This window comes from Chrysemys picta, chromosome 2 (assembly GCF_011386835.1).
Source record: "Chrysemys picta bellii isolate R12L10 chromosome 2, ASM1138683v2, whole genome shotgun sequence".
Classification (NCBI taxonomy): Eukaryota; Metazoa; Chordata; order Testudines; family Emydidae; genus Chrysemys; species Chrysemys picta.
The window spans coordinates 44,307,136-44,333,805 of NC_088792.1; the positions used below are offsets into that span (position 1 = coordinate 44,307,136).

At 45.4% G+C, this 26,670-nt stretch overlaps 1 protein-coding gene across 10 annotated transcripts in view; it reads left to right on the top strand.

Annotated features, from left to right (window-relative positions):
* Positions 1-26,670, top strand: part of ADAM22 (ADAM metallopeptidase domain 22) — a 196,990-nt gene that overhangs the window by 78,202 nt on the left and 92,118 nt on the right. For all 10 annotated transcript variants that reach the window (XM_065586981.1, XM_065586984.1, XM_065586986.1 and 7 more), the window contains exon 4: positions 1,855-1,921. In XM_065586981.1, coding sequence (XP_065443053.1) covers positions 1,855-1,921 — 67 coding nt within the window. The remainder of the gene's footprint in view (positions 1-1,854; positions 1,922-26,670) is intronic.

Genomic DNA, 26,670 nt, shown 5'->3' on the forward strand with positions numbered 1-26,670 from the left:
ATTTACATTGTATGTTTTTTGAAATAACTATTTTATTTTAGCCAAGGATATATGCTTCATTATTATTGAAAGTGAAAATAGAACTGCATATGTTGGTGTTTTGTGATATTTCCCATGCCCTGTGCTATAATTATCAATAAATATATTATCAGAAGGCATTCTTTGTGGGAAATTATGTTTATAAACAAAACACTCCTGCACATAATTAAGAGATTTATTATAGTGGTACAATTAGGGGGCAGACAGGTCATGTTGACATCTTCTGTGAAGGCCACAATACCCTATGCCAGTTTGAAAATAATAATAATAATAATACTGTCACCCACCCACTATCAGTCCCCCCTATTCCTCCCAAAAAACTTCCTACACATCCTCCAATTTATGATGTTTGGTCTCAGTATGTTTTTTGTTGACTGCCTTGTAAGACTATAGAGTCTGTGGGAAAAGGACCTTATCATGTTCTGTATGTTGTAGAGCATAGAGCTCCCTGTGGACCTCAGTAACACAGATACAACTGTAACTTCAATGGAGTTGCACAGGAGTAATTGAGGATAGAGTTTGTGCTTTTGGTTATAGTGATGTTTTTAGTAACCCAGTGAAAGGATAAACTGTTGCTAGACAGAACAGGCCTCAAGCAATAAGAAATACCATATATTACCTTAGCAGGCATGGATTAAACATATCTTAGAAGAGACCATTTCTCCCCAAAGGTTTAAACCATGAAGGAATGTAGTCAGAAAAACATCATCTGGGCCTTAGAGCTTTCTACAAGTGGCTGATTTGCATGTGTAAAATCATGACAGGGTGGCAGAAGGAAAGAAAACAAAAGACATTAGAAAGAGGGAACTCCATGGGGGAGAGGGGCTCCCCTAAGTCCCTCGTGAGGTACTGAGTGCACTCTCTTGCCCTTAGTCCAATGTCTGCTTTGTATTTTTGTTCATGTTCCTTAATCTACTTAGCATTGTGCAATGGGATGAAATCTTGACCCCACAGAAGTTAATGGCAAAATTCCCCTGAAGTTTTGCTTAGCAATGTCCCTACAGACATTTGGCTAAATAATATAGATAAAAGCCTTAGAACTCCTGGAGAAAGCGAGCGTGAATAAATGGCTCTGAGACAGATCCACTGCAAGAGTCTGAGAGTGACACTCTGTCAGCTAGTCAACAAACCGGTACAAAAGCCTGGTCTTTCTCAGTGGAATGGCCAAAGGCAGGCAGGATAGTCAGACCTTATCCTGGCTTTAATCCCCTGTGCATTATGACCTTACCTACTGCTTTAGACTGACTCTGAGTTCAGTTTTATGGTGCACATGGGTATTATGATTTTTTTTCTTGATACTGCACCATTACTTTTCTAGGGGTCTGCTAAAGGGAGCTGCCATGTTTTGTTCAGTTCAAATGTAATCTGTTATAGAGGTGACTTGCAGTGTGTTCTTGGAAGGAGAGGTTACTTTTGTTCTTTATTGTTTTCTCATAATGTAAACCAGAAAAATCAATCAGATTGAAAGTATATGGAAAAATGTAATAACCTTTCCATGTCAGTTTTGCCCACCCACTTTTCGATGTCAACGGCCTACCTGGTCTTTCAATTATCAGTGACTGGTTTTTGAGCCATTGGATCCAAAAATCTCAGCCTAGACTGTCTCACCTTTTCGTGTTTAAAATGTAAATCTATTACATACACAAAATGCAAGTCTGCTGTAGCTAATTGTTTCAGTGAGTTTTGGGAACATGCCACGGAAGGTATCGTGCTGTTTTTGTGCTTTTCAAATATAAATGTTTATTCAAGCCGAGCTGAGATGATGTGCACAAGTGTATGTACTCAATGCTCATGGTTCCTTTTCTGTTGTTGCAGTGATCTGCTGTCTTCAGAATACCTTGAGAGGCATATCGAGCATGGAGGAAAGACAGTGGAAGTTAAAGTAAGAGTTTGCTTGGGGTTATGAGGGTTCCTCTAATTTTTTAAATGTTTGTTTAATGGACACGCCCCGATTTCACTGTAACCAGTGAATTCGGATTTTAACATAAATTCCTCCTGTGAGTCAGGCAAGTTTTGTTTCGTCTAATTTTTAAGCTTCTTGTTTATTTTACATTACATAAATATTCATGACAAAATTATACTTATGAGAAATGTATACGCTATAGGTTTTTTTACTTTCCTTTGTTCTAAATACGTATGTACCAAAGAAAGTGCAACACTGACTCTTTTACGTAATGATACATTACGTAAACTTACTGAAAGGCCAGGATTGCTGTTTTCATGGGTTTCCTCATATACTTGAGTATAGCAAGTTATATAGGATGGTAGTTCCAAATATTTCGCCATCTTGAAATAGCAGGTTCCTTTTGTAAAAGATCTGTTGAGATACCTATGAAATATTGTTATAGTTGTCTCCTAAGAAATATGCCAGTCTGGGTCCTTTTTGCAGGATGTTAATTTCTATTCTCTCTCTGTGTTTATACTAATTCAATGAAAGCCAGCCTAATGATCCATTCTGTCTCTCTGAATACGCCAGCTGTATTTTCAAATATTCATATATGCTGATACTATGTACGTTTATACTTAATATTAGATTTTACAAAACCATCAGTAATTTCAGAAAGAATAAAATTAAATCAGTATTTACATATATCTCCTCAGAGTTGCTGTGAAAGAGTCTTCTGGTGCATAGACAACATCTCATGGAAGTATGGCAATAAAATAAATGTAGACTGTACACAGCATGTATAGTGGTGAGAGTGGGTCATAATAGTAGCTCTTTTTAAAGGACTCTGTCAAGTCAAATATGGCCCAAAATTTAGGTTTTCTAAAAACCAAACCCCCCTGAATTGAAGACTATTAAATGTTCCCTAATGTGACAGCAAAAGCAGGAAAGGGCAAAGCAAAAATTTGATCAGCTGAACACACAGAAATATTTGTTCACTTCAACTACTTAGTAATCAGCTTACCCTTCCCTAGAATTTTCATATATATTATATATTTTTGGTTCCATAGTTTATATTTATGCAGTGCCAAATTGAACATGGAGAAACACATGTTCATTTATTGTAAAGATCATTTTCACAATGAGCCTGTGTTATACTGTACAGTCAAAAAATCTGACTGTAATCCAAAATTTGACTCAAAGCAGAAATACAAGATGACAGCTGTAGTTAATAAAAAAACAGTTAATCCATTTCTCTGTATTAGGAAATATATACAAATTGGCAAACTTAAACATTTTTTTGGCTGCCCGTAAAGCCTGCTTTACTAAATTAGGGACCAGTTATGCATCCCCCTCTCATGAGCAGGGCCGGCTTTAGGCACCAGCGTTCCAAGCATGTGCTTGGGGCAGCACTTCTCAAGGGGCGGCATTCCGGCCCTTTGGGGGCGGCTCTTTTCAAGGGGCGGCACTCCGGTTTTTTTTGTTTTTTGTTTTTCTTGTTTCGGCAACGGCGGCACTCTGGCTCTTTTTTTTTTTTGCTTGGGGAGGCAAAAAACCTGGAGCCAGCCCTGCTCATGAGTAATCCTTACTTCAGTGAGTAATATCTTTGAAGTCAATGGGACTACTCAGCAAATAAGGAGTACTTGCATGAGCAAGAGGTAGCAGGATTGGGGCTTTAAGACAGGATTTTTATTGATTTTCATAGTGTGGATCATATTCTAATAGAGTGTGTCTCATAAGTCACTCTTCCCATTAACGTGGACTACTTCCCCTTCCATTTGCAACTGTGCACCATCTCTGTAGCATCTTCAGCAATTGTTTTCCTTCAGCTAGATTAGCACCTTGAAATATGCTCTGAGTAAGGAGCAGCACATTGTTTCATTGCCCCAGGAGCAGAGGACAAGACTGGTTGTGAATCAGAGCATCACAGTTTCATCCCTTCTTCTCCCATGGGGTGTGTGTGTGTGTGTGGAAAATAACCTGCACCAGCCCCTTTCCTGGTGTGGCTTGCTTCAACTTTCCATGTCTTGCTGCCTTCCCTGTCCTTCCTCCCCTAGGAGAAGTAATTGCCTTGGCGAGGCTGCTCTTCACTCTGTGTTGCAACCTGTAGTATGGCTCAGAATAGCACCATTGAAAAGTAATCGGAGCATTTAAAATGAAGTTTTAGCTCTTTTACTGCCATTTAATATCTGCAATCAAGGGGGAGAATCAGTCTGATGGCCACACACTTCAAAAGAGCTCATCAGCCACAATTAATGCCAGATTCTCAAAAACAAACAAACAAACAAAAAACAAACCACCTCAGCTCCCATTGGCACAGTCAAGGAATTATGATGTGATTGGAATAACAGAGACTTGGTGGGATAACTCACATGACTGGAGTACTGTCATGGATGGATATAAACTGTTCAGGAAGGACAGGCAGGGCAGAAAAGGTGGGGGAGTTGCATTGTGTGTAAGAGAGCAGTATGACTGCTCAGAGCTCTGGTATGAAACTGCAGAAAAACCTGAGAGTCTCTGGATTAAGTTTAGAAGTGTAAGCAACAAGGGTGATGTCGTGGTGGGAGTCTGCTATAGAGTACCAGACCAGGAGGATGAGGTGGACGAGGCTTTCTTCCAGCAACTAATAGGAGTTACTAGATCACAGGCCCTGGTTCTCATGGGAGACTTTAATCACCCTGATATCTGCTGGGAGAGCAACACAGCAGTGCACAAATAATCCAGGAAGTTTTTGGAAAGTGTAGGGGACAATTTCCTGGTGCAAGTGCTGGAGGAACCAACTAAAGGCAGAGCTCTTCTTGACTTGCTGCTCACAAACAGGAAAGAATTAGTAGGGGAAGCAAAAGTGGATGGGAACCTGGGAGGAAGTGACCATGAGATGGTCGAGTTCAGGATCCTGACACAAGGAAGAAAGGAGAGCAGCAGAATACGGACCCTGGACTTCAGAAAAGCAGACTTTGACTCCCTCAGGGAACTGATGGGCAGGATCCCCTGGGAGACTAACATGAGAGGGAAAGGAGTCCAGGAGAGCAAGCTGTATTTTAAAGAATCCTTATTGAGGTTGCAGGAACAAACCATCCTGATGTGTAGAAAGAATAGTAAATATGGCAGGCGACCAGCTTGGCTTAACAGTGAAATCCTTGCTGATCTTAAACACAAAAAATAAGCTTACAAGAAGTGGAAGATTGGACAAATAACCAGGGAGGAGTATAAAAATATTGCTCAGGCATGCAAGAGTGAAATCAGGAAGGCCAAATCACACTTGGAGTTGCAGCTATCAAGAGATGTTAAGAGTAACAAGAAGGGTTTCTTCAGGTATGTTAGCAACAAGAAGAAAGTCAAGGAAAGTATGGGCCCCTTACTGTATGAGGGAGGCAACCTAATGACAGAGAATGTGGAAAAAGCTAATGTACTCAATGCTTTTTTTGCCTCTGTCTTCATGAACAAGGTCAGCTCTCAGACTACTGCACTGGGCAGCACAGTATGGGGAGGAGGTGACCAGCCCTCTGTGGAGAAAGAAGTGGTTCAGGACTAGTTAGAAAAGCTGGATAAGCACAAGTTCATGGGGCTGGATGCTCTGCATCCGAGGGTGCTAAAGGAGTTGGCAGATGTGATTGCAGAGCCATTGGCCATTATCTTTGAAAACTCATGGCGATCGGGGGAGGTCCCGGATGACTGGAAAAAGGCTAATGTAGTGCCCATCTTTAAAAAAGGGAAGAAGGGGAACTGGGGAACTACAGGCCAGTCAGCCTCACCTCAGTCCCTGGAAAAATCATGGAGCAGGTCCTCAAGGAATCAATTCTGAAGCAGTTAGAGGAGAGAAAAGTGATCAGGAACAGTCAGCATGGATTCACCAAGGGCAAGTCATGCCTGACTAACCTAATTGCCTTCTATGATGAGATAACTGGCTCTGTGGATGAGGGGAAAACAGTGGACGTGTTATTCCTTGACTTTAGCAAAGCTTTTGATATGGTCTCCCACAGTATTTGTGCCAGCAAGTTAAAGAAGTATGGGCTGGATGAATGGACTATAAGGTGGATAGAAAGCTGGCTAGATCGTCGGGCTCAGTGAGTAGTGATCCATTGTTCCATGTCTAGTTGGCAGCTGGTATCAAGCGGAGTGCCCCATGGGTCGGTCTTGGGGCCGGTTTTGTTCAATATCTTCATTAATGATCTGGAGGATGGCGTGGACTGCACCCTCAGCAAGTTTGCAGATGACACTAAACTGGGAGTAGTAGTAGATACGCTGGAGGGTAGGGATAGGATATAGAGGGACCTAGACAAATTAGAGGATTGGGCCAAAAGAAATCTGATGAGGTTCAACAAGGACAAGTGCAGAGTCCTGCATTTAGGACGGAAGAATCCCAGGCACTGCTACAGACTAGGGACCGAATTGCTAGGCAGCAGTTCTGCAGAAAAGGACCTAGGGGTTACAGTGGACGAGAAGCTGGATATGAGTCAACAGTGTCCCCTTGTTGCCAAGAAGGCTAACTGAATTTTGGGCTGTATAAGTAGGGGCATTGCCAGCAGATCAAGGAACGTGATCATTCCCCTCTATTTGACATTGGTGAGGTCTCATCTGGAGTACTGTGTCCAGTTTTGGGCCCCATACTACAAGAAGGATGTGGAAAAATTGGAAAGAGTCCAGCGGAAAACAACAAAAATGATTAGGGGTTGGAGCACATGACTTATGAGGAGAGGATGAGGGAACTGGGATTGTTTAGTCTGCAGAAGAGAAGAATGAGGGGCGATTTGAGAGCTGCTTTCAACTACCTAAAAGGGGGTTCCAAAGAGCATGGATCTAGACTGTTCTCAGTGGTAGCAGATAACAGAACAAGGAGCAATGGTCTCAAGTTGCAGTGGGGGAGGTTTAGGTTGGATATTAGGAAAAACTCTTTCACTAGGAGGGTGGTGAAGCACTGGAATGGGTTACTTAGGGAGGGGGTAGGATCTCCTTCCTTAGAGGTTTTTACGGACAGGCTTGACAAAGCCCTGGCTGGCGTGATTTAGTTGGGGCTTGGTCCTGCTTTGAGCAGGGGGTTGGACTAGATTACCTCCTGAGGTCCCTTCCAACCCTGATATTCTATGATTCTATGATTTAGGTATCTAAATAAGTAGCTAGATTTTCAGGACAGCTCAGCATGCCGGGTACATGTCAGTGCTGAGCACGCTTCAAAATCTGGCCGTGGTTTCAATGCCTCAGTAGGAGCAGGTGCAGAGCTCTTTTGAAAAAAAAATGTGGCCCCAATTTTGTGTGCTGAGCACTTGAAAATCTAACTGTTGGCTCTTGTGAAAATCTGGCCCCACATGACCAGTAAGCTGTTGGTCCTTAAGATACTGAAAGAGAAAGAAGCAGAGGAAAAGTCCAGAAATGTTTATTATGCATATTGGAATCTGGACTCTGTAGTTCAAACTGTTCTCAAAATACATATACAGACATAGACTCCTATGATTCAATACTTTAAAATTCTGCGATTGTTTTACTGTGTCATAAAATCCTGCTAAAAGGGTGCTTGTTCTAAGAATAAACCAGTCAAAACATAGACAACAACAAGAATGAAGGGCTCACACAGACTACTTAAATACTTGTTAAAAAAGAAAAAGCTACTGAAAGGGCCAGACTTGCAACAAAAATAAATTGTATAATAAAGACCACATTGCTGTGTGCCATTTCCTAAGCTATCCAGCTCCATTTCTGAGGCTGTCAGTTACATAATGAGGAGACTGAGTCTGGTGTACATCTTGCTGTTTCCTACTGCAAATGTGGAAGGCCCTGAACACATTAAACCTGCCATGGTCTAGCTGTGTGAGAGGAAAGGAGCACGCTGTGGAGCTCCTACTTCGCTTGGGGAAAATACTACTAGTTGGTGGAGCCAGTAGCATGCCAGAAGGGAGAAGAATAGGTATTTCAGCAAGGAGCATCTGCTCCTTCTACAGGAAGATCCATATCCATCATTGGTTCTCCCTTCTCCTGTGATGGGAGCGGATAGAGGAGACCCTCCACCTCTCTTCCGACTAGGAGGGGGTGACAAGAGAAAAACCTCACTCTTCATTGTCAACTCCCTCTCATTTCTGGGGAAGTTGGATGAGAAAATAGAGCTCTAGCCAGATTACAAAGGCAACTAAATGGCCCTGTCAAATCCCTCTCCCTATCTGGCACTTGACAGAGTGCTGAGGATAGTCCGATTTTAAAATATTTGGTTTTATGAACAGTGAAGTGCTTTCTTTAGCTTCTTCTTTCCCTACATCACATAGCACAGTGTAAGTAGCAGATATTGCCACTGCTGTCATCAGCAATATAGGAAACAGATCGGAGCGCTAATGCGCTATGGGAATGCAGTTGCATACGCAGTCATCATTTAACAATGTTACAAACATGGACTTGCCAAGGGGGTGGACAGATGCTTGCTCTAGCTCAGGGGTCGGCAACCTACGGCACGCGTGCCAAAGTTGGCATGCGAGCCGATTTTTCCTGGCACGCGGCGTGGGCTGAGCCGCTCAGCCCCGCCGCCACTCTGGAGTTCCCGCTGCCAGCTGCCAGTTCCTGCGGGAGCGGGTCCAACTCAGCCCCTGCTGCTGGCCTGGGGGGAAGGAACCCCAGGCTGGCAGCAGGCTGAGACCCCGGCTGGCAGGAGCTGCTGGTGAAAACCCCAGAGCCGCGCCGGGCTGAGCTGCTCAGCCCGCCCCGCTCTGGAGTTCCTGCTGCTGGCTCCTGCCAGCTGGGGTCGCGACACGGGTCCAACTCAGCACCGGCAGCTGGCCTGGGGTTCCTTCCCCCAGGCTAGCAGCGGGCTGAGATTTTAGCTAGCAGGAGCTGGGGCAGAAACCCCAGAGTGGCGGCAGGCCGAGCCAGTCGCTGCTCTGGGGTTCTGGCTGCTGGCCCCTCGCCAGCAGGGGTCTCTACCGCGCAGCTCCACTCACCTTGCTTCCAGTTGGAGGCTCTCTTGCAGACAGGGTCCAGGCCTCCAGCCCTGCTCAGCCTACCAGCCACCTACTCCACTCACCTCAGCTGCCAATCTTGGTTTCCAGCCCTTGCTCATCCTGCTTTCGGGCCTGGAGTTCCAGCAGGCCACCCTTTACATATAACAGTAGTTTGGTTATATATTATAGACTTATAGAGAGACCTTCTAAAAAGCGTTAAAATGTATTACCAGCATGCAAAGCCTTAAATTAGAGTGTATAAATGAAGATTCGGCACACCACTGCTGAAAGGTTGCCGACCCCTGCTCTAGCTTATCCTCTTTATAGAATTGGGCAGAACAACTCTGATCCCCTACCAAAATTTCCTTTTCTGAAGAAAATGTTCTGGTTTTCTGTCATTGCTTACAGTGTTTTAGAGGTGGGGAGGGGGAAAAAAAAGAAATATCTGTAGTTCGAGGATCCAGTTGTTAAGGAATGAAGGGATTTTTAATGACAGGCACCTCAATTTAACATATCCTTTTGCAACAAAAGAGGGTAAATTCTAATTTAATTGTTGTACAATTAATTAGTATTTGTGCAGCACTTTGAAGATGAAATGCATTATATTCTAATTGCTAAGTGTCAGAACATCATTGGATGAGACAGGGAAGCACACCTCTTTGCTTGCTGCTCCAAACGCTAGGTATGCAGGACCTTCAATGTTGTTATAATATCAGCCAGCAATGCCCAATATTAAAAAACAGAACAATGGGTTAAGTTTTTTTGTTTGTTTTGTTTTTTTGACCTGCATGTTAGTGAAATTTTGCTACCAGTAAGGCAATCTGATCTGTCATCCTGATCTCTGAACTCCGTCTAGAGGCAAAGAGAATACTCAATCAATCAATTAACAAGAAGCAGACCACCCCCCATGCATTACCTTTTCCTGATTGTGTCAGTACAGATCTTTCGAAACTCCAAGCACACAAATGCTTAACTTGCATACACTTTACCTCACTGCAGTATATCTCTGTGTCCTTTTATCTCTTTTTACGTTATCATTCTGTCATTGAGGCTGTCACTAAGATGAAAGGCAAAATACAGCTTGCAGTGCTGAGTAATCTACACAATGGGATTTTTCTTCTTTAGACTGAACAATTCATATCTATTCAGTGACATTTTTCTCTTATAAAATATTTTCATTTTTTCACATTAGAGCCATATGCATTCTGCTCATTATCCAAACAGAATTGTCATGCAGACCTACAAAGGTTCCTAGATAATAGTTTTGAGACAATTAAGCAGAGATACAGTGTCCAAATTGGAGAAATAGTATAGGTGGATTTATATGTATATTTTTAGACAGAATGATTAATTGTAACCACAGGCACTTTGTCTATTTCTCAAATAATCCAATACATCACAATGTATGCAAGTTGTAAACATGCTGTACATAAGTTATGCAAAACAAACCAACCCACTCTATGGCCAAAATGTTTGAAGTGGAATGTAAATCCATATTTAGGCACTTAATTAAGTTCTTGATCCTATACCATTGAAGGTACTGGGAGCTTTGCCACTAAGGGTATGTCTACACAGCAAAGAAAAACCCATGGATGGCCAGTGCCAGCCGACTTGAGTTCATGGGGCTTAGGCTGTGGGGCTGTTTTGTTGCTGTGTAGACTTCTGGGCTTGGGCTGGAGCCTCCCACCTCGCAGCCTGAGCCCAGACATCTACACAGCAATGAAACAGCTTAAGCCCCATGAACCCAAGTCAGCTGGCACTGGCCATCCATGGGTTTTTCTTTGCTGTGTAGACATACCCTTAATTGTTCAGGATCATGTTCAGACTCTTAATAGCTTGATTTGCAAAGGTACCAACTACCTGTAGCTCCCATTGACTTCAGTGGGACCTGGGGGCACTTCTCAAAAATCAGGCAACTTACACCTGGTCTACACTACATAGTCAGGTCAATGTAAGCCACCTTGCATCGACCTAGTTGTGCATGTATCTACACTTAAATTTGTCTCCCATACATGTAAATTCTCCATTAAGCCAATATTGTAATACCACTTCCCTGAACGGCGTTGAGCGAAGGTAGATGTATTGAGGTTGATGCAATGTGAATGTAGACACTGTGTTAATCATGTTGACCCTAATAATCCTCCAGCAGCTGTCCCACAATCCCAACACTGACTGCTCTGGTCACAAATGTGAACTCCACTGCCCGGGGCTCATGGAGACTGGAAGACCCCATCCCCCATTTAAAGCCTGTGAGTTTTTTAAATGCCTTTTCCTGATTGTCCAGTTTGGGGAGCACACCTAGCAGCTCCCATTGTTGTGTGCAATTGCCCAGCTGACCGTGCTGGCTGCACACTCCAGACACACTTTGGCTTGGAGTAGACAGGAGATATTGGATCTCCTGGGCCTGGTGGGAGAAGAGGCTGTGCAAGCCCAGCTACAGACCAGCCCTAGAAACATGGACATTTATGAGCAGATTGCATGGTGGATGCAGGAGGAGTATGACAGGCATCAGCAGCAGTGCTGCATGAAAGCAGAGGAACTGCAGCAGGCATATCAGAAGGCCAGGGAAGCCAACAGTTGATCAGGTGTTGAGCCGCAGACCTGCCACTTTTACAAAGTGCTGCATGCCATACTTGGCAGAGAACCACTACCACCATGGATACCTCAGAGGACCCAGAGTCACTGGCCCTGCTGTGAACAGCGAGGATGAGGTGGATGAAGAGAAAGAGGATTGGGGGCATGTGACTGGAGGGCCCAGATATGCCATGAGTCAGAACCTGTTTGAAACTCCACCTTAGTCCAGTCAGTCCCGGATATTGAGCATGGACAAGTCCGATGCAGGGGAAAAGAAATTGGGTAAGTGTGTAAATTTATCCCCATTACAATGCACAGCTATTGACTTTTCATTAATTTGCTTGTACTACAAGAGGTTGTGGGCGGGTTAGAATTTACTTCATTGCCCTTCTCCAGTACCTAAAAACCCAACTCCAATAGAAAAGCACCTGGAGACTCAGAATTCAGTCTCTAAGGATTTTCAGCAAGAATTAAACAAGGTCAACTCCCCACATACAAGTCCCAAAAGAACAAAAGGAATTAACTTAACAAAAGGACCCAACTCATTCCTATCCACCCCAAACTTTATAAAATCTTATGATAAAGAAACAAAGAACTTAATTTTTACAACATAACATGGCTATTTTATAAGCAACATACATTATCTTCACAGTTATACATAAACAAATAAAGAGAACAAATTAAAATCTAAACAGGTCAGAAACAGAGTGAGAAGAAACTCAGAGTTCCCAAAAGCTTAGGTTGAGTTCACCTGAGTCTCAGTTAGTCTTGATCACCAAATCTACACGGTTTGCTGAGTCAAAAACAACATCTTCTCTCCACTTGCTTGTAGGAATCTTCAGTTGGAATCCAGGCAGACTCTTCCTCTGCAGCCAGCCAGTCAGATGATTAAGCAACCACTCAGTTTAACCCCGTCTCCCCACACACCCCGCAAATGCTTCAGAGTTAGGGAAAACAGCCTGCTTTCTGCTCCTGTGGCTCAGCTCCTTCCAGCCCACACTGGGCACATGGCCTTTTGTAAAGCAGCTGCCCTGGCTGCTTGCCCTTGTGGAGTCTGAGTTCAGCAACAGGGAACCTACTGAGCACACCCAAAACTACCACATCCTATTCTAGAAACTTCTGAGTGTGGACAGCTAATTGTGCATCGACCTAGTAGCAATGAACCAGACCCAACTCATTCCTATCCACCCCCAATAGATCTCTTAGGTACGTGGGTTACAGTAGCAGTACAACAAAAAGAGGTAGAGTTGTTATCTGCTCCTACAGAGTTAGGCAGGGTGGGCTATGAGGAGTAGTTTGTTTATGTACACAGGGACATCCCTTGAATCCTCCCGAGACATCTCGATGAAGCTTTCATGGAGGTACTCTGACGCCCTCTCCTGAAGGTTTCTAGAGATGGTAGCCTTATTTCTTCCTCCACAGTAGGACACTTTCCTGTGCCAGTTGGCAATAACTTTGGCAGGCACCATTGCAATAAACAGAATAGCAGCATATGGGCCTAGACAGCTTCAGGACGCCAGCCGCAGCTAGGCTCTGTGCCTTTGGTGCCCTCAGGAGTGAGCTATCAGCTAAAATCACCACTGCCTGTGGAAAATGGTGCCAATGTTCAGTGCCATTGCCCTATACTTAATTTCAGGCAACTGAGCAATTCCCTCCTCATTTCTCTCACCCCTGGTGGGCCATACATCCCACAGCTGGAACTGTGAGTGATACTGTGCACAAGCACTCTGATGCAGAAGCATGGCTTATTTAAAACTTTAGGGGAACAAGAGAAGGGAGTTCTGAATCTTAACTTTCACTTTCTCTTGTGAATATATTGATAAGTACCTCTGTCTGGTTCATCTGTAGCTGCTGACATTGTGGCCTTCAGGGATTCCCTCGCCATACTTGTGGAACGCCTGAGCCAGATAAGGAGGAGAAAGAAGAGGACTCTGGATGACATGTTAAGTGAAATCCTGCAAGCCAGTGCTGCAGACCATGAACAGAGGGCCTGGAGCATGAATATTGCAGACTGTATGGAGAAGGAAAGGACAGGCAGGAGAAAGGTCCAGAAGTCAGAGCAGGAGATGCACCAGGACATGATGGGGCTTCTCTGTCAGCAAACACAGATGCTGTAGATTCTTGCAGACCTGTAGGTTCAACAATCCTGGGCTTGCCTCCCTTTGTAGTCCATGGAGAACTCCAGCATAGCATCTCCCTACCCTCAAAATTACATGTGGTGTCAGGGACTGCATCCCTACCCTTCTCCACACTGGGGGATATTAAGGACAACCACAGCTTCACATACTCCTACCTGTGATAGTCACAGTTGATGTATGTGCAGCTAAAATGAACATTAATGTTCCTTCTACTTTAAACTCTGTTTCAAAAATTTATTAAGGTTTTAATGTATTTGCTTTTGACTTGCAAATAATTTTTTGAAGTGTTTCTTAATCTGTTAAACTCTATTGTTTGGAAAATAATTAATCTTTATTAGCTCCCAACATATGCTGCAGAATACTTAGTAGGAGTGAAAGCACCCACTTGTTAATGTACAGCGTGACAACTCATAGAATCAGTGACAAACAGTGTAATAATCATAAATGTACAGCAAGCACCACAAAATTAATAGGTGCCCTGTTAGTGATATTCACAGATGTGCACCAAGCACCACACAATTCCTAACAGGCCCCTAAAGTGCAGGGTCAGGTAGAGCACAGTACACCACAACACATTACTGTGGCTCGCTGTTAAAGTGCTCTTTCAAAGCTTTCCTGAGCCATATAGCTCATGTTGAGCTCTTCTCATAGCACTTGTATCTGGCTGGTCAAACTCGGCAGATAGCCCCTCCACTCCCCACTGGCAGCAACTTTCCCCACTTTACTTCACAGATATCATGCAGGACACTGCAGGCAACTCTAACCCTTGGGATATTTTACACACTGAGGTCCAAGCCTATTAGTAAACAACGCCAGTGATCCTTCAGTCTACCAAAAGCATATTCAATTGTCATTCTGCACCTGCTGATCTGGAAGTTGACTGTTTCCTTGGTGCTGTCGAGGTGGCTGGTGTACAGTTCCTAAAAGCCAGGGGACTAGAGGGTAGGTTGGGTCCCCCAGGATCATTATTGGCATTTAACATCACAAATGGTAATCCACCAGTTGGGAAAGAAAATACCTGCTTGTAGCTTTCTGAATAGTCCTGTGTTATTAAAAATGCAAGAATCATGCACCTTCTCTGACCAGCCAACCTTGATGTGGGTGAAATATTCCTGGTGATCCACCAGCGCTTGCATAACCATAGAAAAATAGCCCCTTCTGTTGATATACTCTGTGGCAAGATGGTCTGCTGCCAAAGTAGGGATATGCATGCCATCCATTACTCCACCGTAGTTCAGAAACTTAGTTGCTGCAAATCTATTATATCCTGCATGTTGTTGAAAGTCACAGGCCTGTATAGCAGGAGATGATTAATAGCCCTGCACACTTCATGACAATGGTTCCCCCAGTGGGTTCCAACTCCAAAATGATTTCCCACTGACCAATAGCAATCTGGCATTGAACGTTTCCACAGTGTGATCACCAAGTGCTTCTCCACTGTCAGTGCAGTTCTTATTCTCATTCGCTGAAGGGCTGGGTTGAACTCTACACACAGGAATGTGGCCTTGTGTATCTGAAAGTTCTGCAGCCACTGCTCATCATTACAATGCGATCCCATCAGTCAGCGCTCGTTCCTTGGGCCAGAAGTGGCACTCCACCATTTGCAGCTGCTCCATGAATGCCACCAACAATCTTGAACTGGTTCTTGCTATGTCCCATAGCAATCTGCCCTCTAGGAAATCATCATGTTCCCCGCAGCTTTTCTTTTGCTCTGCAAATACTGGAGGATCATGTATCCTGTGCTTGCAATGCTCATGACAATAGTACAGAGTTGTGCAGGCTTTATGCTTCTGTCAGAGATGACGGACAGCAACAAGTCCCATGTCAGTTAGTGGGATTTTCAAAATAGGTGTGAAAATTATGGAAGTGAGATGCCATTATTGGGTGGAGAAAGTTGCATGAAGGGAACTTGAACCTGCCATCCCAGTCACCCTGTATGACTTGTTTCTGCCTCACCATGCATTGCCAAAACTTCCCAAAAGACAGAACTCTGGATGGTGGCGAGTTGTGCAGTGGGATACCTACCCATGGTGCACTGCACTGTGTGTCAAAACAAGCACTCCTAGAGAGTACGTACAGTGCTGACACAAGGAACCAAGTATACACGCGCACAAGCAATATACTAACTGTGGCAGCTCTATACTGACATAACTTGAGTTGGCTAAAGTTTGTTGTGTAGACATGTCCTTAATTAAGTACCTCAGTGTGTATTTAGGTACCTAGCTCTAGGCACTTAAAATTTTTAATGCATGTTAATGCAATTGGAAGGTTGAGGTTTTAATTGTGTAAAACTCAGAAAGCAACTTTAACTCTCCTTATTCATATGTATATTACAAAATCATTTTTGTTACAATACCAGACAACATATATGAAGATAAAATGTTTCATACTGTGCATGTGTCTAAGTTTATAGAAATAATTACAATTCCTTATTAAACTGTGCTATTAGCCAAATAGTATGTACAGCACCCAGTGTGTGTTGTCCTAATCTGACTGTTTTAATGCATATGGACAAGGGGAGAGAGTACAGTGCTGGGAGAACTTTAACTCTGGATCCTTCTTTTTTATACAACTAAAATCTCAGCCTTAATATGCCAATATCATAGTTTTCGGGGGTGGAGGGTTTAAATAAAATGTTCTTTTATAGAAAAACAATTCAGAAGTGAACACAGTGTTAAAAAGCCAAAAAAAAAAAAAAAAAGGGTGGGGACACTGGCTGGCTGAGGGGACTGATAACGAGATATGTAGCCTTTCTTCTCAAGGTCACTGCTTCAAATCTGGCCTGGGTTAGCAGTGCCTAGAAGTCATTACCACCCAGTGGCTGAAATCAAGTGAAGTATCAATTACATCTTATCATGTATTGTTTTATTAAGCCTCATACTGACATGCTGATTAGTGTTCAGATATGCCATGGTAGCATAGTTCCATAGGTTTGATTGATCACAGCCAGGGCCGGCTCCAGGCACCAGGCAACCAAGCACATGCTTGGGGCGGCACCTGGTAAGAGGCGGCCAATCTTGGGGTGGCGGGAGGCAGCGTGACGCGGCATTCTGCGGGGGGGGGGGCGCGCTCCGGCGGCACGGCGCTTGGCGGGGGGCGCTCCGGCGGCGCAGGGAGCGGCGCTGGGGGGGGAGGTTTCAGCGGGGGGGGGCGGGTTTCACAGATTGCATCAATCCTGCTTTATAACAGATCAAGTGATGTGCTGCCAATATTTAGCAAGGGGCTCCCACAGTCCCCCATTTAGAATACAATAGCCCTGTCTACCTTAGGTGTATCTGCTTGCTAGGAAGACTGTAGGATAGCAGAATGCAGTCATGTCTCTTCCCACTTCAACAAAAACACTTTCTCATAACCAGCAGGGAAGCAATACAACTTGGCACGCACACATATATTAAGTGCACTTTGCTGGAAGTGTTTATACTTTCTTTCTGAAAAACACAGTTAGGGCATTGATAGGATCACAGTGTTCAGCTTGTGTAACATGAAAGGGGGGAGGGAGAGGAAGTAGGCATTGTGAGATGGGGAGTGTCCGGGGTACCGTCCCTCAGGTAATTGCATCAGGTGTCAGATATTTAAAAAAAAAAAAATCTGATGGTGCATTCCATAAGCCAAAAAAAGAAAAAAAGAAAAAAAGTGTACTCATGATAAGTAATTTGAGCCCTAGTGGTAAGTCCTTTTGGGTAAGGACAATTTTTGCAGTATCCAGAGAGGAGGTTACTCTGTTAGTATCAGGGAAAATCACAACAACCCACCTGTGAAGAGGTTGAGAAACCTCACACCAGCATGAAAAGGGTTAAATAAGGGTTTGTCAACCCATGGGTTGAGACCCATAATTAGGTCGCCAGAATGTTTCAAAGGGTTGCATGGCAGCTCCTGTGGCGCGTATCCCTCAGGGCTGGCTGGGTTCACCTCCCTGTTGCAGGTACGGCAATCTCTGGGATTCCAGCACCACTCAGGTTTGGCCCAGCCGTCATGACAACGAGAACTCGGCTAGGTCAAATTTGAGTGAGTGGCGCTGCAACGCCATGAGCCAGGTCACAACTCCACTCACACAAATTTGGTCCAATCAGGGGGACGGGGCCAAACCTGCGCGGCACTGCAACCCCAGAGGTTGCAATGTCTGAGTGGAGAGTCAAAACCAGCCAGCCCCACAGTACATGAGCTGCCACTATGGGGTGAGTGTCGGACAGGACCCAACTGAAGCCACCTCAGGGCCTCCACCCCCAGACTATTTACTGGGTCACGATAGGCCATAAACATTTAAAAATGGGGCATGAGCCCCAAAAGGTTGAGAATCACTCGGTTAAAGAGAGCTTATGGGCGCAGCTAGACCCACCCCACTGTACCCGCAGCCAATGCCAGGCCTGGAGGGAGAAGAAAAGGAGAGAACTTGGCTTAGTTCAGGGCTGACTGGTGATGAGGCAGGAGATAGCTGCCTCCCTAAGTGAGGGGAGGCATCATTAGTAGCCTGACAGCTGGGACAGCCTCCTGGACTGAGGAAGAAGCAGTGCATCCCTGACTGAGGGAAACTGCTAAGGAGACTAGGGGGCACCAGTAGTGAATGAACTGCATGACTGAACTATAGAAACATTGTGGGGTAGGGGTTAGGCTCCACCAATCTTATGTCTGCTCCACCCAGAGGGACCTCAGGCTGCAGCAAGTCCACAAGGGGTTGCTACTCAAGTTGCGCCACTACAGACTGTTTGGACTATAGGGTGCATGCCCCAAACTGAGGTAGGAAGTAGCCCAGCGCAGTGGACTTACACACTGCCAGGAGGATCCTTCTGGCATTGCTTCACACAGTGCCCTGGGCTGGGAGCCAGTGGGGAGGAAGGGCCAGGGTCCCTCTACCACACCTCTTAAAGGACTGAGGCACCTCCATCAGGGAAGCAAGGGGCTGGAAGTCAGGCACCCCAAACACTAGGCTGTCTGGTCCTCTGAGCACCACGATACACCTCTCCTCTATTTGATGAAAGGATTAAAAAAAAAAAATCAGATTTCTGCAAGTTTCCCCAAAGCTCCCTCTCCAGTACTTATACAGTCCCAGAGCCCTCACCCATACATATATGTTTTTTTCACAGAACTTTCTATAGCTGTATTTGTTTTATCTGAAGCTCACTGCACTATAGAACTCAGTTTATATTATAGGTGCTGGCAGAGCTTTCAAATTTCTGCACACTTTCAGTTTCTCTGAAAATCTTTTGATTAGACATGTTGTTCTACCATCTTACAATCAATATGATTTGCGGAAGGTCTCAGGTTTCCTGTTTTAATTTAGTTTACATTATAGAGAGAGTTCCTTCTGAGTTTAAGTAAAATTTACTCTTCTCTGTGGGACATATGGGGCTAATGTAGCTCAGTCATTCTGTATATTGCACCTTCTCTACCCAATGATCCTTCAGGCTTGTAAGTGGTCTTAAACATAGGACTTGGAGCAGGGCCGGCCCACAACATTTTGGCACCTGAGGCAGGGAGCTCAAATGACACCCCCATACCTCCTCTCTTGGGCCAAAACTTTGAAAGGTCTCAATTCTGCCTTCTTCCTGTTCTACTCCTCTCATGGTACTGCTCTGCTACCTACCCCAATAAAGGAGAACTAACAACTTAAAATGCCTTGTTCAAAAATTTTAAGTAACACTTAATTTTCAAATGTCTGAACAGCAAATGTAACTTTTCTTGTCTGCATAGTAAGCACTGGCATTTTTATCTGTTTGAATAATCAAAGTGGAGCTTTCTGTGCCTTCTTGGTTGCAAAGATTTGAACTGCGTCCTGCTGAAAGTCCACAGTCTGGGCCAGCTCATGCTCTATTGAGATGGTTGCAAGGCCGACCAGCCTCTTCTGTGTCATTGTGGAGCATAGATGTGTTTTTATTAACTTCAGCTTGGAGAAGCTGCGTTCTCCACTGGCAACTGTTACAGGAAGTGTTGAAGTATGCGCATAGCAACAAAAGCATTTGGAAAGAAGGTGGTCATCTTTTTTGTGCACATACATTCCAGACAGCCTTTGGAGTTGATCCTGCTGAAATGTATCTTGAAAGGGCTTTCAGTTCATCACCTAAATCACTCGCATCAATATCGCGCATGTCATCATGTGTCAACACTGTCTCTAGTGCCCTGCATTGCTGGTGTAGGTCTTCTTCAGGTATAGTGAGGAGTTTTGGAATATCATACAACATCCCAAATAAACTGCTGTGTTCCTTGAGCTGCATGAAACATTCTTCAACTGACTGTATTGCCCAATCTACCACCTGGTTAAAGAATTCAACTTTGAATTGTTGTTTGGGGTCTCTTATGGGATTATCCCATGCCTTGTAATCAAAATGTCGTCTTCTTTGGTGACTCTTGTATTCTTGAATGGATGGGAAAATAGCTTCAGTGTGAAGTTCTGCCAACTTCTGTGCACTCTTCAGAACGTTTTGAAATCCCTCATCTGACCGGTAAGACTGTAAGTATGACTTTGCTTTGTCTAGTTGTTCCATTGCTTCAGATATATCAAGGTCAACACCTTGGAGTCTCTTGCTTACAACAAACAGTATGTCATGCCACAACACTAAGCCACACAGAAATTTGAAGTTATGTATGTTTCTGGTGATTCCATTTCCCTCTGCCACTGTTCTCCCATGAACAGTTCCTGTCATAGCATTATCCCCCATAATGGCAACTATGGCATCATCTATCTTCCAAATTTGGTGTTTGATAGGCTTTATTGCCTCCACTTGACTTTCCCATCGTGTGGCACTCAGTGATTTCAGTATCAGAGAGGATGTTCCCAGATGTTGTTTCAAAATTTGCCATCGATGAGTTGATGCAGAGAAAAATGCATAGATGCTTTGAATTACATTTAAAAATTCAGCAGCCTCACTAGAAGCTGATGCTGCATCACTGACCACCAAGTTCAATGAATGAGAACTGCATGGGACAAAAAAAGCTCGAGGGTTTATCTCTCGGATCTGTGTCTGCACTCCTCTGTTCTTTCCTCTCATGTTGGCACCATTATCGTAGCCCTGACCTCTCATGTCAGCTATCACAATTCCTGTATCTTCCAGCTTTTTAAGAAGCACATTTGTCATACCAGCTCCTTTAGTATCATCAATGTCAATAAATTCTAGAAAATGCTCTCTGACAGTCACCATTGCAGGGACATTTTCACTAGTTTCTGTCGTTGTTACAAAACGCACCATTAAAGTCATTTGTTCCATATGGCTGATGTCAGGTGTGCAATCCAGAATAACAGAGTGATATCTTGCTGACTTCAGATCTGCCACAATCTTCTGTTTGACTTTTGTTGCCAGTAACTGTGTGATCTCATTTTGAATTGTTTTTCCAATGTAGTGGTGTGTGTACATTTCTTGGGTGGTGACTCTTCTTAGATGCTCCTGGAGTACAGCATCAAAGTCAGCCATCAGCTCCACAATTTTAAGGAAGTTTCCATTGTTTGGCACATACAGCTGATCTGAGGTGCCACGCAGTGCTATGTTTTGGGTAGCAAGCATTCTCACAATGGCAATGAGCCTTTTCAGAACATTTTGCCAGTAAAGAGATTCTGATGCAATCTTCTCTTGATGCTGATCATCTATGGTGGCCTTTAACCTTAGTCTCATCTCAAGCTCTTTCCACCTATGGAAAGCTCTCTGGTGATTTGCTGCCTTCTCATGGCATGCCAGATTTCTAGCCAGATTTTTCCAGTCCTTTGTTCCTGTAGAACCCAATGTGGCTGGAACATTAGACTGGAAGAGTTTGCAACAAAAACAGTATGCAGCATTCTGGGTTTTTGAGTACATAAGCCATGGCCTTTTCACTTTGTCACCATTGGGGATTTCACGCCAGTAATGTGTTGGATGGAAACTTCTATTTTCATTGTCTTTGAGGAACATGAAGTTTTTCACTTGCTGTGGCCCATGCAGTAGAAGGAAGTCCCTCAGGCTACTGCTCAAGTGGGTCCACACTCTGGATCATCTAGACCTAAGGAACTAAACTCAGCAGCAGCTGTTTCTTGTGCCCCCAACACACTCTTCTCTGTTCTACACTTTTCTTCAGGAATGTACATGGTTACATCCATTTGAGATGGAGATATGGATGCTGCAGTAGCTGCCAGGTCACCTGCACTCTGACTAACTGGAAGATCAGGCATCTCCTCACCACTCACATCCTCACTGGGGCCGGAAGGCTCACCGTGAACATTTGTGTCTATGTATCTCAGGAGAACTCCTTCCTGCTTAGATAGAAAAGCTTCCTTTGCTTTCTGTCTTTTTCTGAATGCTGCCCCAGAGGGGTGTTTTCTTCTTTCACTCATGACTGCTGTTCTGTGCCAGCTATAGTGGTTCTCAACACTCAATTGAAGGGGACAAATAAGCAGGCTGGTAGCAGGGCCTGAGTGAGGGAAGATATCAACGTCTTAAGGGCCTAACTTGCTCCTACTACTTCAGTTGATTGCCTGTTCTCCTCAAGTGGGTTCAGGGAAGCAGCAGGAAACAGGAAGCTCCCTGAGAAGCTGGTGTTAATCAGTCCATGCTCCTGGGGGTGCTAGAGAGGTACATAAGAGGCTCCTCCTCCTCTCTCTCCCTGCAGCTCCTGCTGCTTTCTGTTATTCCCTCTCACCTTTTCTCCTGCCTTCCTGTTATGTCTCTTGTGCCCTCCTTCCTCCAGCACAGCACTCCACCATCTCTGTGCATCTAGAGCAGAGAGAATACATATGCACCAGCAGCAGACACAATTTTCTACACTCTGGGTCCTAGTGGCGCCCCCCCACAGTCTGGCATCTGAGGCGGCCGCCTCAGTTCGCCTCATGGTAAGGCCAGCCCTGACTTGGAGGGAAAAAAAGCTGATGAATTATTACTAGTTTACATTCTATGTGCATCCTGCTATGGGAATATGAAAAATTAAACAGCAGCAGTTGTCAGCTGTAGTCTTGTTCTGAATCACATATTTTTTAACATATTGGCTAGAAAGACTCTTAGATCATGACTCATGTAGGATCAAGTGGGTTCAATTACCTTGTCCTCCCTCTTTTAATTATTTCTCTTCTACCAAAACCTGGTATTACGGGGTGCTCTATTTACTGCTGGGTGGCATCCTCTTCTGGTGATTAGCACCACCAGGTTCAGTGCCTCCTTTCTTCTCTTCCACCGTTGCAGCTCTCCTCTTGCTCATGGAGTCTCAGTACAGCTGTTTTGTGACTCAGCCCTCCAGACAGGTCACAATGATTCCCCTTCTGGAGGAATCTTCCAAAGTCTGTTTGCCCAAGAAGCATCAGGCAGTCCTCGCGCCTGATGCCCTGACCATGTCACTGCTGCAGTAACTCAGGAAGTCTTCCCACTCACTGCCCCAAGCAACACTACTCTGTGGTAGATAGTGGGGGAACCCAGTCCCACCCTCTACTCTGGGTTCCAGTCCAGGGCCCTATAGCAAGTAGTTAAGATCTGGGTCTTCACCAACCCTACTGCTCTCTTCCCTTGACTACTTCCTACCATGCTTCTTTAAGCTTCTCCTTCATCAGCCTTCCTAGTCAAATCCTTCTCTCTTAGGCCTGCCAGGTAAACCCTTCCTTATGGATTTCTGTCCCTTTTCTCAGGGGCACCTATCCCCTTCACCCTTATCTCTGGGATAGAGACTGCAGACTTCCTCCCTACCACTTCTTTATAGAAGCTCCTAATTAGCACCTTGCACATAGCCTAAATCTCCCCCATTTGCAGCTTAATTGGCTGATTGGGTGCTACCGCATCATACCTGGCAACACATTTTCATTAAGAGGACATTTTTTTCAGTACTTATACAGTAAGGCATGAAAAGGGGAGAGGAGGCGGAGGGAGGGAAGAGGAGGAAAAAAAACACATGGAAGTGAAGGGTGTAAAGAGTTTAAAATATATTCTGGCACACTGAAGGTAGAATTCTAGCCCCATTGAAATCAATGGGGGTTTTGCCAATTACCTCAGTAGGATCAGGGTTTCACCTCTAGTGTCACTTTACACTGTTCCTTTCCCCCACTCCCACCTGTCTGAAGCAGCGGGAGCATTCCAATGATATTTCTGTGTTATATGTGTCATCCATAGTCGTAGTAAAATGGCTCAATACACCCCATGTTTTGTTATCTCGGTTTCCTAGAGCCACTAAACCAGGGGTGGGCAAACTACGGCCCGCGGGCCACATCCGGCCCATGGGACTGTCCTGCCCGGCCCCCGAGCTCCTGGCCTGGGAGGCTAGCCCCCGGCCCCTCCTCCGCTGTTGCCCCTCCCTAGCAGCCTCAGCTTGCCCCGCTGCCGGCACAATGCTCTGGGCGGCGGGGCTGTGAGCTCCTGGGGTAGCACAGCTGCAGAGCCCAGCCTAACCTGGTGCTCTGTGCTGTGTGGTGGCGGCGGTGGCGGTGGTGTGGCCCGGCTCCAGCCGGGCAGCGCGGCTGTAGCGCCGCCAGGCACCAGTGCTCCAGGCAGCGCGGTAAGGGGGCGCGGAGCAGGGGGGGTTGGATAGAGGGCAGGGGAGTTTGGGGTGGTGGGCAGGGGGCGGGGGTGTGGATAGGGGTCGGGGCGGTTGGGGGGAGAATAGGGGGTTGAATGGGGGCAGGAGTCCCAGGGGGGCAGTCAGGAAGGAGGGGGGGGTTGGATGGGGCAGCAGAGGGCAGTCAGGGGCAGGGGATCCGGGGGCAGTCAGGGGACAGGGAGCGGGGGAGTGTGGATGGGGCAGGGGTCCTGGGGGGGAGGGGCGTCAGGGAACGGGGGGGGGTTGGATGGGGCAGGAGTCCCAGGGGAGCAGATAGGAGGTGGGGGCTGGGCCACAGCCCTCCATACAATTTCCGAACCCAGTGCGGCCCTGAGGCCAAAATGTTTGCCCGCCCCTGCACTAAACCAGCACATCATTATTTCATGTGGGGACTTAACATTTCTAGATCAGGGGTTCTAAAACTTCATTGCACCGTGAGCCCCTTCTGACAACAAAAGTTACTATATGACCCCAGGAGTGGGGACCAAAGCCTGATCCTGCCTAAGCCTTGCTGCCCTGGGTGTGGGGGGCAAAGCCCAAGAGCTTCAGCCCCAGGCAGCGGGCCTGTAACTTGAGCCCTGCCACCCAGGGCTTCAGCTTCAGCCCTGGGCAGTGGGGCTCAGGCTTCAGCACCAAACACCAGCAAGTCTAAGCCAGCCCTGGCAACCCCATTAAAATGGGGTTGTGACCCACTTTGGGGGGATGGGGTGGAGAATGAGAGAGAGAAGATGAGTCTGCTGTACAGCGTTAGCTAGGAGCCAGTTGTCTTTTAGCTCATGCAGTAGAGGCTCATGCACTAAGCTCCAGAGGTCCCAGGTTCGATCCTGCCCGCCAATGACTGGGGTCTGTCGGCGTTACATTTACATGTTATGTATATCCCTGGATGGAAAGCGGAAAAAAAAAGTAGTTGCTAAAAGTCTAGGCTACATCTACACTACACACCACTGGTGGCAGTGTGTAGGGCACGTGTAGCTACCGGCCACAGTGAAAAGCAAGCAGCATCCACGCTGTGGTGTGTAGCTACACATGACAGTGAAAGGCTCTGGCGGGATGTGGAGGCATCAGGGAAAGGTTCAGCAGCTCTCTGCTGTCGAAGCCTTTCACTGCACTGAGACCTCCCCACTTCCAGATCCTTTCCCCAGAGTCTCTCCCTGCAGGGTGGAAGGACTCCAGCAGCTAGAAGGCAGTGGGAACCTGCACTGTGAAAATAGCATTATAGGTGAGGTGGCACAGCTTGGGTGAGTAGAGAGCCATGTTGGGTATGTGGTTGAGTACATACCCACACCCTTCAGGCGTGTCTTTACTCGCCTAAGCCATGCCTCACCATCTATACTTGTATTTATACCCATGCTAGGGACACTATCTGTGCACGTTCCCTATAAGCCGTGGAAAGAAGCGTGCAGCGTAGGCATGCCCTTAGGGTTGGGTTGTGCCTGGCTGTTGTGCTGGGGCACAAGAGTCATGAAGGGAGGCACAAAGATCCTCTCATGTTGTGCCTTGAAGCGCTTATTCCTTTCTTCCTACATTCAGAGGCATAGGAACCTGGCACAGTGCGATGGTCTTGTGATCATCCAAGTGCAGGGACTCTGTGAAGCTAGCAATGTCTGTGGCACTAGCCACCCCATAGATGATAGGATAGGAAGGAGGCTGTAAATAGCCCTGTTCTCCTCTGCCCAGTCTGCTTTAGGCAGGTGCTACTTAAAACCATCTTCTCTGACATTGAATGACAAGAGGCTGCTTCCCCACCAGATGCTAGTGCAGTTCCCTGGCCAAATGGCAGTGTGCTGACTAAGGAGCTAGCCCAACACGCTGTCAAGCTGAATGCAGAGCATGGTATCTGTAGCTTTTGGCCAGTAAACACAAGACCTCATTTGAACCCAAAGATCTAGTCCAATAGCAGATGCCTAGTGTTGAAAGCATCAGTCATAAACCACGTACAATATGGACTGTTGGTGCAACTGTGTATTTTTATTTACTTTTAAAAGAATGCTGCCAACAGGGAGAGCTTCAGTGGTGATAATGATGCTGTTTCTTTAATGGTTCTAAAACTCTGTCCTAGAGTCACTCACTGCTGCACTTTGACTTCAAATTATGTTAATAGCCATGATAAATGCCTAGCTTCCAGGAGTCTTGTTTGAAAAATCCATAACCTATTTTAAGAAAAAATAAAATTTCCTGGAACTTTTTTTCAGTCTTACGAGATTCTAATCTGAACCCTTGTTCATGGCCAATATTGATTTCCCTTTGTAAAAATTTAATCAATTGGGAACTGTGTAGATATCTGAAAGGCACATTACCTTGCAGCTGGTGTTGGATTAAACTTTGTGGAAGCCTCAAGAATTTGTAAGTAGAACTAGCTACTTACTGGAGGGCAAGAATTGTAAACCCAATGACCACACAATGGCTGGCACTTTAAAAAGGCTAATCATTCGCTAGTTGGTCACAGATAATAGAGCAGTTGTTAGCTGGTCCTTTAGGAGCTCTCCTCTGTAATGAAAGGGGCACTCTACCACTAGGAACTCCTCTCCTTTGGACTACTGAGTGTTAAAATATTAGTACACAGGAGCTCAGGAGAGGGAGGTCATGCATTTTTGAGCCCAGTAATACTGTGTATTAATGGCTATACCTCGCCTGGTTGAAG